Source organism: Cannabis sativa, chromosome 7, assembly GCF_029168945.1.
Source record: "Cannabis sativa cultivar Pink pepper isolate KNU-18-1 chromosome 7, ASM2916894v1, whole genome shotgun sequence".
Taxonomy (NCBI): Eukaryota; Viridiplantae; Streptophyta; class Magnoliopsida; order Rosales; family Cannabaceae; genus Cannabis; species Cannabis sativa.
Genome location: NC_083607.1, coordinates 806,678 through 819,217, shown reverse-complemented (window position 1 = coordinate 819,217; position 12,540 = coordinate 806,678). Strand labels below are relative to the sequence as shown.

Below are 12,540 nucleotides of genomic sequence, written 5' to 3'. Positions count from 1 at the left end.
CATACTTTGAATCACACAATTTAACCATAAAAACACAGCAGCAAACTCAACTAGAAATCATGCATGCATCTCATTTTTTCCACATTTTTCTCAAGAAATTTAAAGAGAAGGAACTAGGGAACACATACCACAACAAGAGATCTCTAGAGTAGCAAATTAGGGCTTGAATCTCTACCAAAAATCCCAGCTTTGAACCCTAAGTCTCAGCCGAAATGCAAGAGGAAAAGAGAGAGAGCTTTCTATTTTTTAAACTTTCTAATTTTTGACTAAGTGTAAAATGAGAGAAAAAGGGATTTTCAAGCTTAATATACCATTTTAATAAATCCACTTCAGCCAAAAGCAATTAAATAAATAAACATTTATTTCATTTAATAAACTCATATAAGACAAAACACTAATGGGGCAAAAAGACCATTTTGCCCCTCCACCATAAAATCACATAAATCATACTAAAGGGGTATTTTTGGGACATTCTAAATTCCCGGCCATTCCCGACATTCCCAATGTCTAAAACCCGTCCCCAAAATACTAACATACTAAGTTGTGATTTCTACTGAGCCAAACGCCGAGTTCCAAAATACCGGACACCGGAAAAGCGAAATATAAAAACTGCTGATGACATAATTATGCATATCTGAATTCCATAAATAAAAATGATAAATTATTTAAATAGCTATAAATAATTTCCTGATTAACATAAATAACTGCTAATTTCCAAATTAACTAAGCGGGCTTTACAATTTAAGTGTTGACGTTGGTATTATTGGATCGATCGAACAAAGTCTTTTTCATTTTCAAATATATATTTTGTCGCATAATTAATTAATGAAACTAATTATAATAATTAAATAATAATATTACTCATGGATATTATGGGCCCTATATGTCTATACATATAAAAAAGAACACATTTAGTATTAGTACTTTTTTTTATGTCACTTTTAGTAATAATGGAAACACACGACCATAGTACAAACCATATATATAGATTTTCCCATTGCTTTATATATATATATATTTATATTTATTTGTTATTACTAATTATATATGACCGTGTCAGCAAATCGTTATATGTAATCTCATTAGTCTCTATTCTTACTAATCTCAATTTATATATATATATATTTATGTTATAATAACGTGTTTGAAGGGTTTAGATTCTGTATGTACGGCTTTTGATTCATCTTATTAACATATATATATATATACATACATAGATTTCATGAGAGTCAGATGATTCAAGGTATTTACGTGAGTATTTTCCAAGGCCCAACCCTAATTACAATATATATTCACATTATCCTCTCTTCAAATTCAATCTAATCTCTCCAAAAAAACACACCAAATTAAACTCCTCTCTCTCTCTCTCTCTATATATATATATATGTATAGATATATGAAGCTTCAATAACACAACTCTCTCTCTCTCTCTCTCTCTCTCTCTCTCTCTCTCTCACTAAAAAAATATATAACACAACACAAAAACAAGAAAATAATTTCTTTATTCTTTCTTTTTTTAATACCATATAACAAATAACATATCAAACAAAATAATTTATATAGCCATGCAGCGTGCGGTGCATGCCCTAGCCAAGAATAGTACTTTTGTGGCTAACCGAAACAAGCTAATTAGCCGGTCATCATCATCCCCGGTGATGGTGCCTCGGTCGTCATCATCACCGCCACTACAACCACCGTGCGACATTTTCATAAACCACCGTGGCATTGACACAAAAAAAACTGCGGCGGGGCTCCTCCACTACCATCTGTCTGGGTTAGGGTTTAGCCCATTTCTCGATAGCAAGAGCATGAAGCCCGGGGACAGTTTGTATGACAAAATCAATGCGGGAATTCGCAGTTGTAAGATTGGTGTGGCCGTGTTTTCGCCTAGATATTGTGACTCTCCTTTCTGTCTCCATGAATTATCTCTTTTAATGGAGACAAAAAAGAGAGTTATTCCCGTCTTTTGTGATGTTAAGCCTTCCGAGCTTAGGGTTTCGAAAAACCCTAATGGGAATTATTCGAAATCTGAGCTCGAAAGGTATGAGAAAGCACTTGAAGAAGCTAAATTCACCGTTGGTCTTACTTTTGACACCATTAATGGGTAAGCAAATAAATGAATTAATTATAGTTAATAACATTTTTAATTATTATTAATTAATTAAGTTTTAATTATCAAATTTCTCTAATAATTTCAGGGATTGGTCGGAGTTTTTACAAACAGCTACAGATGCTGTCATTGAAAATTTAATTGAAGTAGAAGGAGATGAAATATACTAATATAATATATATATAAATATATATAATATATAGATACAGTTGACTTCTATATAATATATATTAATTAATATAAATATATATTAACTGATCAGTACTTCCCAGAAAATTCGATGATAGTACTAGTCAAGTCATGTAGAGTAGTATTAATAATTAATAATTCTTTTGTTTATTTATATAATTGAATATTAATTAATTAATTAATTAATTTGTTGTATATATATATATAAGTGATTGAAGAAATTAATGTAACATTACACATGTGTTGTATATTAGTGTTATAATAAATAGTGCTAACACAATATATATGTTGAAGATTGTGAGATTGATCTATTTCAAGATTGATCCGTACATATGTAACAAAAGTCAATTTGTTGTACAATTTCATTCATTTTTTTTTTTTTTTTTAATTTTATAGAAATTTATTTGTATCAGTTTATTATAATTAATATTGATAGGTTTCATGTAATTTAGTGTTGAATAAATTGTAAATTTACTCGATCATCGATTATGAAGTATAATATTGTTTTTATCAATTAGTTTGTTAATATTCTCTTCTCTTATTTTTTTTTTAAACTTCTATAGAAATGTTGTTAATATTATTATTATTGAACAGATTATTATTAAGGCTAATTTACGGTATAAATACTTTTAAATTTCGGTTGTAAATAAATATATACTTATAAGTTTAAATTTAGCGATAATAATAACTAAGTTATAATTCTGAAACTTCTGTAGGTACCTAATTGTTAAGTGCATGTTAAGTAAATTATTCCGTGATAATCCTTGATCAGTTTAGGTCTTTAAATTTTTTATTTTTTTTAAAAAATAGTTTGAATATACTAATAAAAAAATGATACGTGAATATAATGACTTAAAATTTATTAGTCATCATGTACTTACAAAATTCTAAAAATATAATTTAAGTATTATTACCGCAAAAAATTAAATTTAAGTTTATTCACAACGGAGAAATAAAACTTAAATGTTTATGTCGCAAATTACTCTTATTATTATTATTATTATTATTATTGAAGAAGTAGTATATATTACATCATATTAAGAATAAAATATAGAACATTGTTGTTTTTTCTAATAATTTTACTAGCTAGTATACATATATTTCAATCCAATTACCAAAATTAAAATATAATTATCAGTAAGTGGAGAGACACTATAATTTTTTTTTTACTTTTAGTCACATAAAATTACTAAAAGTAAAAAAGTTATGCTAATTATAAATTATCATTCCTATGTTGTGACTAAAAGGTCCGTGGCTAAAGGAATTAGTCACAAAAATTACAATTTATTGTGACTAAATGCATTTTTAGTCACAATACTTGTTGTGACTAAAACTAAATTAGTCACAACTTGTATCTAAATACTATTTCGTCACAAGTAACATTTTGTTGTGATTAAAGTCACATTTAGTCACAAAAAAATTATGTTGTGACTATAAAGTTATCACCAAAAAATAACAATTTTTTGTAGTGAGATCTTCTTCCATTCCCGAAAGCTTATAAAAACTAGTGTAAGGGCATGTTCTTATTAGCCAATCCAAATATGTTACAATTGATATTAAAATTACGATCAAACATGAAAAAAAAAAAATTATGACTTAAAATATATTATATTATTCTCATGCTATTATTATATATTAAAAAATTCGTAATTAAAAATATTAGTCACAAAAATAATAATTTATTGTAAATAGATGTATGTAGTTTAAAAGTACGTAATTAATTAATGATAACAAACTCTCGTATCTAAATATACTAATTTTTAGTGACAAAATTAATAACATTTTTTTTTTGAAAGTGACATTAGATACTAAAAATTATGCTAATTTTTATTAACAATGCATGCCTCTTAGGATGTATTATATGTTTGACTCTTTAGAAAGCTAGTTTGTTATGCTCGTCTAGAGGGACGGAGGTAGAAATTATAATTGAGGGGGCCAAAGTGCAAAAAATATAAATTAAGAGGGCCGGACCAATTCGGTAAATTTTTAATAAAAAAACTCAAAATTATAACTAATTAAAAAAATTAAAATTCTTAATGGAAATAGAATCCTCGAGATAATTATAATTTATTGAAAACTCAATTAGAGAGAATGAAGTATAAGTTCTTCTATATTAATTAGCAATTACGTGATCAATCCTGAATTATTTATAATTTATTGTTTTGTTTTGTTTTAATAATATGTTTTAACTTTATAATTCACATGAAAAATCATAGATTAAGCAATAACAATTAAAGGGATATTTTATATTTTTTTACTTGTTTAATAATGTATTTATTATATTAGTTAGAATATATATTAGAATATTGGTAACGGGAATTAAAGTTAATTAGAGCTCAATAATATTCTAAATATTTTTATTTATTTAATTATTTATATTAATTAATTGAAACTTTAAAATTGTAAGAAAAATCTGAAAAACTGCTATCTAATTTCTGTGTTGCTCTTAAGAAAATGTTTCACTTAATTTGTATGGATATATATAATGGATTTGCTTATATTAATTAACTACTGATATTTGCCACTGAATTAAGTATATGCATGAAATAGTATTAATTGTTTTTTTTTTGGTAAGAAGTATAGATATATATTTATATGCTATTATATTATTATATTATTATATATAAATATATTGATCAGTTCAGAAAATTTAGTTGATTTTATGAGCTTTATAATGAATCTATCGTGTATTTTTTTAACAAATTAATTTTTTTTTAAAAAAGAATTCATTTATAAACCTAAACGATTACAAAGAAAATGGCTCCTCAGCTCGAAGAGTATGACGAACACAAGGGGTGAAACCCTAATCCACATAGCGCTAACCTTGGATAACAAAGCTTGATTGGCTAAAATGTGAGCCACATAATTAGCCTCTCTAAAAATAAAAGACAAACCCATAACAGAAAGGTGTAAAAGCAATTCTTTAATTTGAAATAACGGCCCGTCAATGTCCCGACATCATTCTGTCTTTAATCAATTAATTTAAGTTATACATATATATATATTTATATTATTATATAAATATATTGATCAGTTGAGAAAATTACTTGACCAAAAAGCAATTGTAATTATTATATTAGTACTCAATTTATTATGAAACAATTATTGTTGTTGGTTTTATGTTTTGTCCACATTTGGAAAGAAAAATACAATTTCTCTTGTAGTTGTAATTACAATAAGGAACACGTACAAATTATTTCCTCTAGTAAAAAGTAGTGTGCATATAAATATTTTGTTTTTGTTTAATTAATTATGTTTTAAGAATATATATTTTTTTTATTTTTTTTAATAAAAAGATTGACTAATTTTCATGGCTGTTAGATTTTGGGGATAAGATGAATGAAGTTCGGTCTCAAAACCAATTGGCAATGGGAAGAGTAGCTCATATATATTACAGTTTATTTCTACACATTAGCAATGTGACACTAACTCTTAATAATGGTATATGGAGAAATTTTAAATTATTTTTTATTATATGATATATAGTATATATTATAGTTATATTAGATATTTTGTTTATTTTCAGAAAATTAATTCTGAATAATTTATAATATTATCGAAAATAGAATTTAAATACTCAATTAGACACGTGTCTATATATTTTATTTTACATGCATTTAACAGATTATTTCTGGGCACCATAAATTATTTAAATTTTTTTTGAAAAATGAACAAAATACTTATATATTACAACTATAATATACAACGTCATATGAGAAAAATTAGACGTCTTGAATTACGAAAAATTTAATTTTTGCTTCCACTTAAAAAGCTCAACCATATGTAAATATAGAGAAATGTTGAAAGACATCAGTGGTGTTTAGCACGTTATTGGTCAAATTAAGTATCGAGTCTCATATAGTTTAATGCAATAATTTTTAAGAAGTATCGCTAGCAAATTGTAAGGCGACACATCTAAAAAGTGTTAGGCACACTAATGGTGCCCAATAACAATGATCAGGCTCGACCCTAAGTATAAGTGAGCTAGGTTTAACCTGTATCTAAGGTCCACCTAGCCCAAAAGCCCAAAAAATATTTCCCCCTTGTAAAATTATACATATTTTTTTTTATTAATTTTATAATATCATATTTTTTTCTAAATAAAAGTGTAAAAATAAATTTTTTTTTATGATTGCACTAAATTTGAGGACCGACCCTAAGAATAATGCTCATATGTGGAGTAATAATCCAAGAGGCAAAAAGGAATTTAATCGAAATTTCTGTGAGATTATAAACCACCGAAAGATGATGATGGGATGCCACTGTTATCTTGATATATATATATAATATTAAATATATATAATTATAGTTAGTGTGGTAGTGAATAGTAAATAGTGATGAAATATTGACCCAAAAAAAGAAAAAATAGTGATGAAAGTGAAAAGTGTGTGTAGTGTTAACTTATTTGAAAAAGCTATGGAAACATATATAACAATTATAAGCAGCAATATATATAATATATATATATATAGTATATATTGGAAACAAAACTATGGATGGCCCAAAGGATATAATATAATATAATATATTTTATATATATATATATATTGAGTAGATCTCAAGTTTAAATTAAATGACCTAAAGTTATATAAATATGTATATATTTATAACTTGTAATAAGAGTAAAATTAAAGCCTACCATCACCATGCAACACCGTCCTTTTACGTAAGACACTGCTTAGAAACTTTGCTGTACATATATATAATATCAAATGTTATACAACCGTGTATATATATATATATATATCTTCTACATATTAATATATTGTTTATTTTGAAAAATATAGTGAATTTCATCTCTTCTATATATATAAGTACTTAATTATAAATATTATGTAAGAATATTATTATTAGTTACCAGTGATCGTTTAACGACGAAAAGAAAAGAGCGAGTGGAGTTATTTTGCCCTCTCAACTTTATTACAAAATAATATTTTGTTTTATGCCTCCACAAAATTAATATGTTTTATTTACGCTAGCTCTTATACATTTCAATTTTTATACTCATAAAATTCATATTTTTTTTAGTTTATCATCATGTTTTTCTTTTATTATTTTTATTCCTATAAAATTGATATTTTTTTTATAATTCTTTTACCAATTTTTTTTTTTTGCCCCCATTAGAATATGTGGCTGGCGTAGTGCATAACAACACCATTTAGAGGTAGCGCTTTGTGATATTGGTTAATAATACTCTATAAAAATTATTATAGTAAATTATATAAATCTCGATATATACTTAATTATACTGATTATATATAATATTATATCTTGAAGAATATTAAACACAAATACTGATATCTATAAAATACTGTATTTAGGGTAGTTTGTTTATAATTTTCACGGCTTCTTGTATTGAAAATATAATAAAATGTTGGCACAATAAAATTACAAAATAAACAAGTTATGCACTAGACAAATTTTACTAGTTGGAATATAAGGGTTATTTAAGTTAAGGTATGATGTAAAGAAAATTTTAAAATGATATTTTAAAAATATTTTTAAGTGAAATAAGGTTTAAGGAGGATTAAGTTTAAACGATAATAGCTTTTAGCTATAGTTGGTTCATATTTTTAAGAATTATTAGCAAAAAAGGAAAATGGTGGAATTTAATATTCAGATTCTAATATTATTAGTTAAAATTAACCAAGTAATTTAAAGAATAATAAATACGAAGATATTGTAATAAAAGGAGGTATCTTGTCAAATGCAAATTTATTGTGTTCAGATATATTTGGGAAGTCAAATTTTATGGAATTCGGTTTGTAATCTATGTGGTATAGGAAGGTATCATTATAAATGTTTTTATGGTAACTTAAAAGGATACCATTTTTTGAAGTTTTACAAGTTGTCTTTTGGAAATTAAAATATGAATAATTATGTCATAATAGCTAAATTGGATTATTTTAAGTAATTTTAATTCAATATAGATTGATTTGATTATAATAAAATTTTACCATAAATAAATATGTATAAAAATTGCTCTTTTGGGATAAGTACAATAAAGGAATTTCTAATATTTTAGAAATGGGGACATTAATAATGAATTAATATAGTTGATTTTGTCTATTTTGGGTAGGATTATGGAATTAATGGGTCATTAATGCTTAATAATCAAGGTTATTTTGTTTCATTGTCTTGAATTACACTAATCATTGACAATCAAGGTTATTGAAGTACATTATTCGTTATTGTAAAGACCGCATTTGATGAATACCTTAAATTATTAAATAATTAGGGTTTATGTATGAGATTTTATTTTTATTGATAATAAGACAACTATGTGAATTTATTTGAGCTCGTATGTATTTATTATGCTATTTAATGTTTAATTACCCAATTTCTGTGTTTGTGTTCGGAAGCGGTGGAAAGCGGCGTTGGGGCCTTTAGAGAATTGTATTATATGATTTAGAATATTTTTCGGGATATCATTGTTAAGTTTTAACGGTGTTGGTATTTTCGGGGTTTGGTTTGACCATTTTGCCCTTCATGCATATGGATATTTTGGTTTTATTACCTTGGGGTATTTAGGTCTTTTGATAGGGGGTTTTGTCTTGTTGTGGGATGTTACTAGCTGAATATAATTTAAATATTATGTAAAGGGGGTTTTTATTCTTTTGATAAGTATTAAAGAAACTCATCTTTTCTTCATCAATCTCCTTCTTTCTTTCTTTTTCGAATCATCAAGAAACCTAGCCTAGGTTTGATTTTGCTTGCTGATTTTTTGGAATCCCTAGCAGTGTTGGTGAAGCTTTGATCCAAGGTAGTGTACCCTAGCTCTCTTCTTTTGATTTCTTTAGTTGAAACTTAAGTTGGATAAATTCTTGAACTTTGATATTGGGGAGCTGTATTGAAGTTTGTAATTTGAAATGAAATTCTGATGTTTAATTAAGGTTACCTGAGTTATTTTATGTTGTTTTGTTCATTGTAGTAAGGTTTTATCAAGGTTTGGGTTTGAGAACTCAAACCTTGACCTTTAATGGTACTTTTGAAATATGAGTGAATTATTGTGATTTGTCACTTGGGATTGGTTTAATATAATATATACAGGTATTCTGGAAGTTTTGAAAAGATTTGGGATTGTTTTGAATTAAGGGGAAGAATTTTTGGGTTCCCAGCTCAGAACCGGAATTCCGGTTCCTGGGGGCCCTGTTGCAACCGGTCGACCGGTTGGTCCCAGGAACCAAACTTCCGGTTGGGAACCGGCCTGCCGGTTGGGGCTTTTTCCCGAGCCCTAATTTTTCCCGTTTTTAAGTAATTTAGAGTATTGGCATCCTTTTCATCGATAGGGTTAAGCTTAGTTTGCATTTTTATTCCCGATAAGTGTTTTAGCGAGTCTCTCATCGGTTTTTGAACATAATGGTTTAGGGCCCTGTTAAACGTCGAGCTGCACTTCCACTCAGGCTGACCGGCACACTTGAGCACGGAACGAGGTAAGATAGCTTAAGAATATATATATGAATGTTTATGCTTGTTTTGGATGTTAATGTAATTACGGTGTTACCAACACGAGTACCCAGGGTACGTCGTGTTCGTGGTACAACACTTAGTAATTCCCGGGAGTACAGTTAGGGCTCTACCAACACAAGTACAGAGTTGGTACTTTAGTGCATTTGGTATAGTAGTCGTACTACCCTTAAGAACGTTCTTAATCATTTGGTGAGCTTCGTTGTTAAGCTCAGGGCAGCTTGATCATAAAGCTGGCAGCGTGCCACTTTTATATTTCTTGCATATCTTACTGAGTCTGTGACTCATCAGTTTGCTACCTTGTGTAGGTAAAGGAAAAGCAAAGCTGGAGGAACAGTGAGGTGGAACTCGGCATGATTGTACATATTGCGGCAGTGCAACCTGGAGGGTTTCGGTTTATAAATATTTTGGAGTCTGTATTTTGAAGATGCATGTCCGCAAAGTTTTTGTGTAGAAAAAAAATATATATATATATATGTAATAGTAAAGTACTTTTAACCTAAATTTTGATACTCGGGATCCCGATCCATATGGTTATTAATATATAAATTATTAAAGTAAATTTCCGAGTTTATTATTATTAAAATACGGGCGTTACAGTTACTTACTTTATTATTGCGATAATTTTCAAAGTAAACTTTTGATATCCTATGGATTGGAGCATTGCAGGATTTTTGTTATTACTAGATTACATATCAAAAATTTTAGGTTTTAGGGTCTTAGTAAGGGATAGTAATCCTAAGATGATGATGAAGTAAAATACAAAAGTTAAGTTGCTACTAGCCAAAGGGTCTCCCTTTGGCTAGTTATAGTATTTTATATGGGGATCTAGTTTTTCAATTTTGAGTTTTGAGTGTTTTGATCGGATTGATTATTTTCTAATAAAATTTTTTGGTTTTTTGATTTGTTTTCAGTTTATTCATATTCGTTAGCTTTGGTGACGACTATCAGCAATGGGGAGATGTATTTCAACAAGTTAGGAGCGTTGTTTGAAGATGTTATAGCTTTATTGTCTAAATTTCCGGGGGCAGTTTTGTCCCATGTGGCTCGCTCTGAGATCTTAGCGGCTCATGGCTTGGCAAAGCATGCTCTGCGGTTAGACGATGAGCTATCCCGGTTCGAGGAGGTTCCAGCGCCGGTGGCGGACGTGGGCGTCGTAAATTCATGAGTGATTCTAATCACTTTGTCAAAAAAAAAAAAAAAAAAATACAAGTGCAATATTATATACAGAAATTAGTGACTTAATTAATTATATAGTACAACAACTAATTATAGATTATGTACTACTTAATTACCTTTTATATTTCTTGATAATTGCCTATTAATTCGTTTAATAAAAAAACATATAAATTGATGTGTATGGAAATTAAATGAGGAAAATTCTCAATATATATAACTCACTATATATATATAAATATATATATATATATATATATATATATATTATATCCCCACCTACAACATCACCACTTCCTCATGTCTTTGATTTTTGTTATATTGATTTGACTTAAGAGACATCACTATATATATTTATATAGGAATTAGGAAACTTAATTAACAATCTCTTGACTCACTAACAAAGTAAGTTAAAGGATTTTCATTAATCAAGATAAATGGCATAGAAATGATACTCAATGACTAGATTCACACTGTTAAACATTGAAATAGTGTAAGGACTCACTAAAAAGATTTATTGAATGAAGTCCGAATAGAACGAAAGAACACCAAAACCACTGCTTTAGGACAGAGATCAGTGCAATCTTGACATTTCGACAGGAACCGAGCCACGGCAAGGACAACATTGAGTTGAGATTCAGCGACGAGAGACTCTGTACCATTGGGGCTTCAATGATTGAAGTCGTAGAAGCCAGTGGTGGTCGGTAGCAGTCGTGAGGAGCGGCAGATGCAGAGGCGAGTGATAGAATCCATTAATTCTGTGGTGCAATTTGGGATTTGGGATTTAGTTAGTCGGTCGAGACTGGAGAAAGAGGAAGGTAGTGGAGATAGGACCTCACCATTTAGAAAAGGATTATAAATGGAGATCACTGATCGTTGTCTCGTAAAGATTTTTAAAATTCGGGTTTGAGAGAAGAAAGAAGATTCACATTTAATGGGGATGGAGAATTATTGGGATTGAAAATCGCATGGTTTTGTTAAAAAAGTAAGAGGAATCGCAATATGGTTTGAATGACATTAATTAAAGGAAACGATGGTCTCCGTTAAAGTTAACGGAATAAAAAATAACAAAACGTTAAACTAAGAATTGCCATTAGATAGACACTTTTAATATATAAAGATATATAAGTTCACAAATACTTTTCCTCCAACCTCCCTAGCTAATCATTATATATGTGAAGAGGAAGTTTTCAAAGGCACATGTGTCACTTTGGTTGTGACTTGTGAGTGTTAAATATGCAAATAAAAATAGGGAAATGAACATGGTATACTAATTTTTGCTATTTTTTTACAAAAATACTGTTAGGCAGAATTTTTTACTTTTTTACTGTGTTTTTTTATAAGTTTCATACTGCAGTATATTGTGTTAAGTTTTCACTAGTGTTTTACTGGTGTTTTACTAGTGTTCTACTGTTGTTTTGAGTTGTTCTGCTTTGTGTTTTACTGGTATTTTATAAAAATACAGTATTTTTGAAAAAATTTCCGTGTGATAGTATTTTTGTAAAAATTAATCCAAATTTCAATATTTTCGTAAGTTTCCCTAAAAATATTACACATAATTAAATTTGCATGGGATTCTTGGCCTCTTATATTGGGCC

General features: G+C 28.2%; 1 protein-coding gene across 1 annotated transcript; it reads left to right on the top strand.

Moving 5' to 3' along the window:
• Positions 1-1,589: 1,589 nt before the first annotated feature.
• LOC133029110 (probable 2' cyclic ADP-D-ribose synthase BdTIR) lies at positions 1,590-2,618 on the top strand. The gene is made up of 2 exons (XM_061101591.1): positions 1,590-2,104; positions 2,199-2,618. Exons 1-2 carry the CDS (start codon positions 1,656-1,658, stop codon positions 2,278-2,280), a joined length of 531 nt encoding a protein of 176 aa, XP_060957574.1. The 5' UTR covers positions 1,590-1,655; the 3' UTR covers positions 2,281-2,618.
• The last annotated feature ends 9,922 nt before the right edge of the window (positions 2,619-12,540 follow it).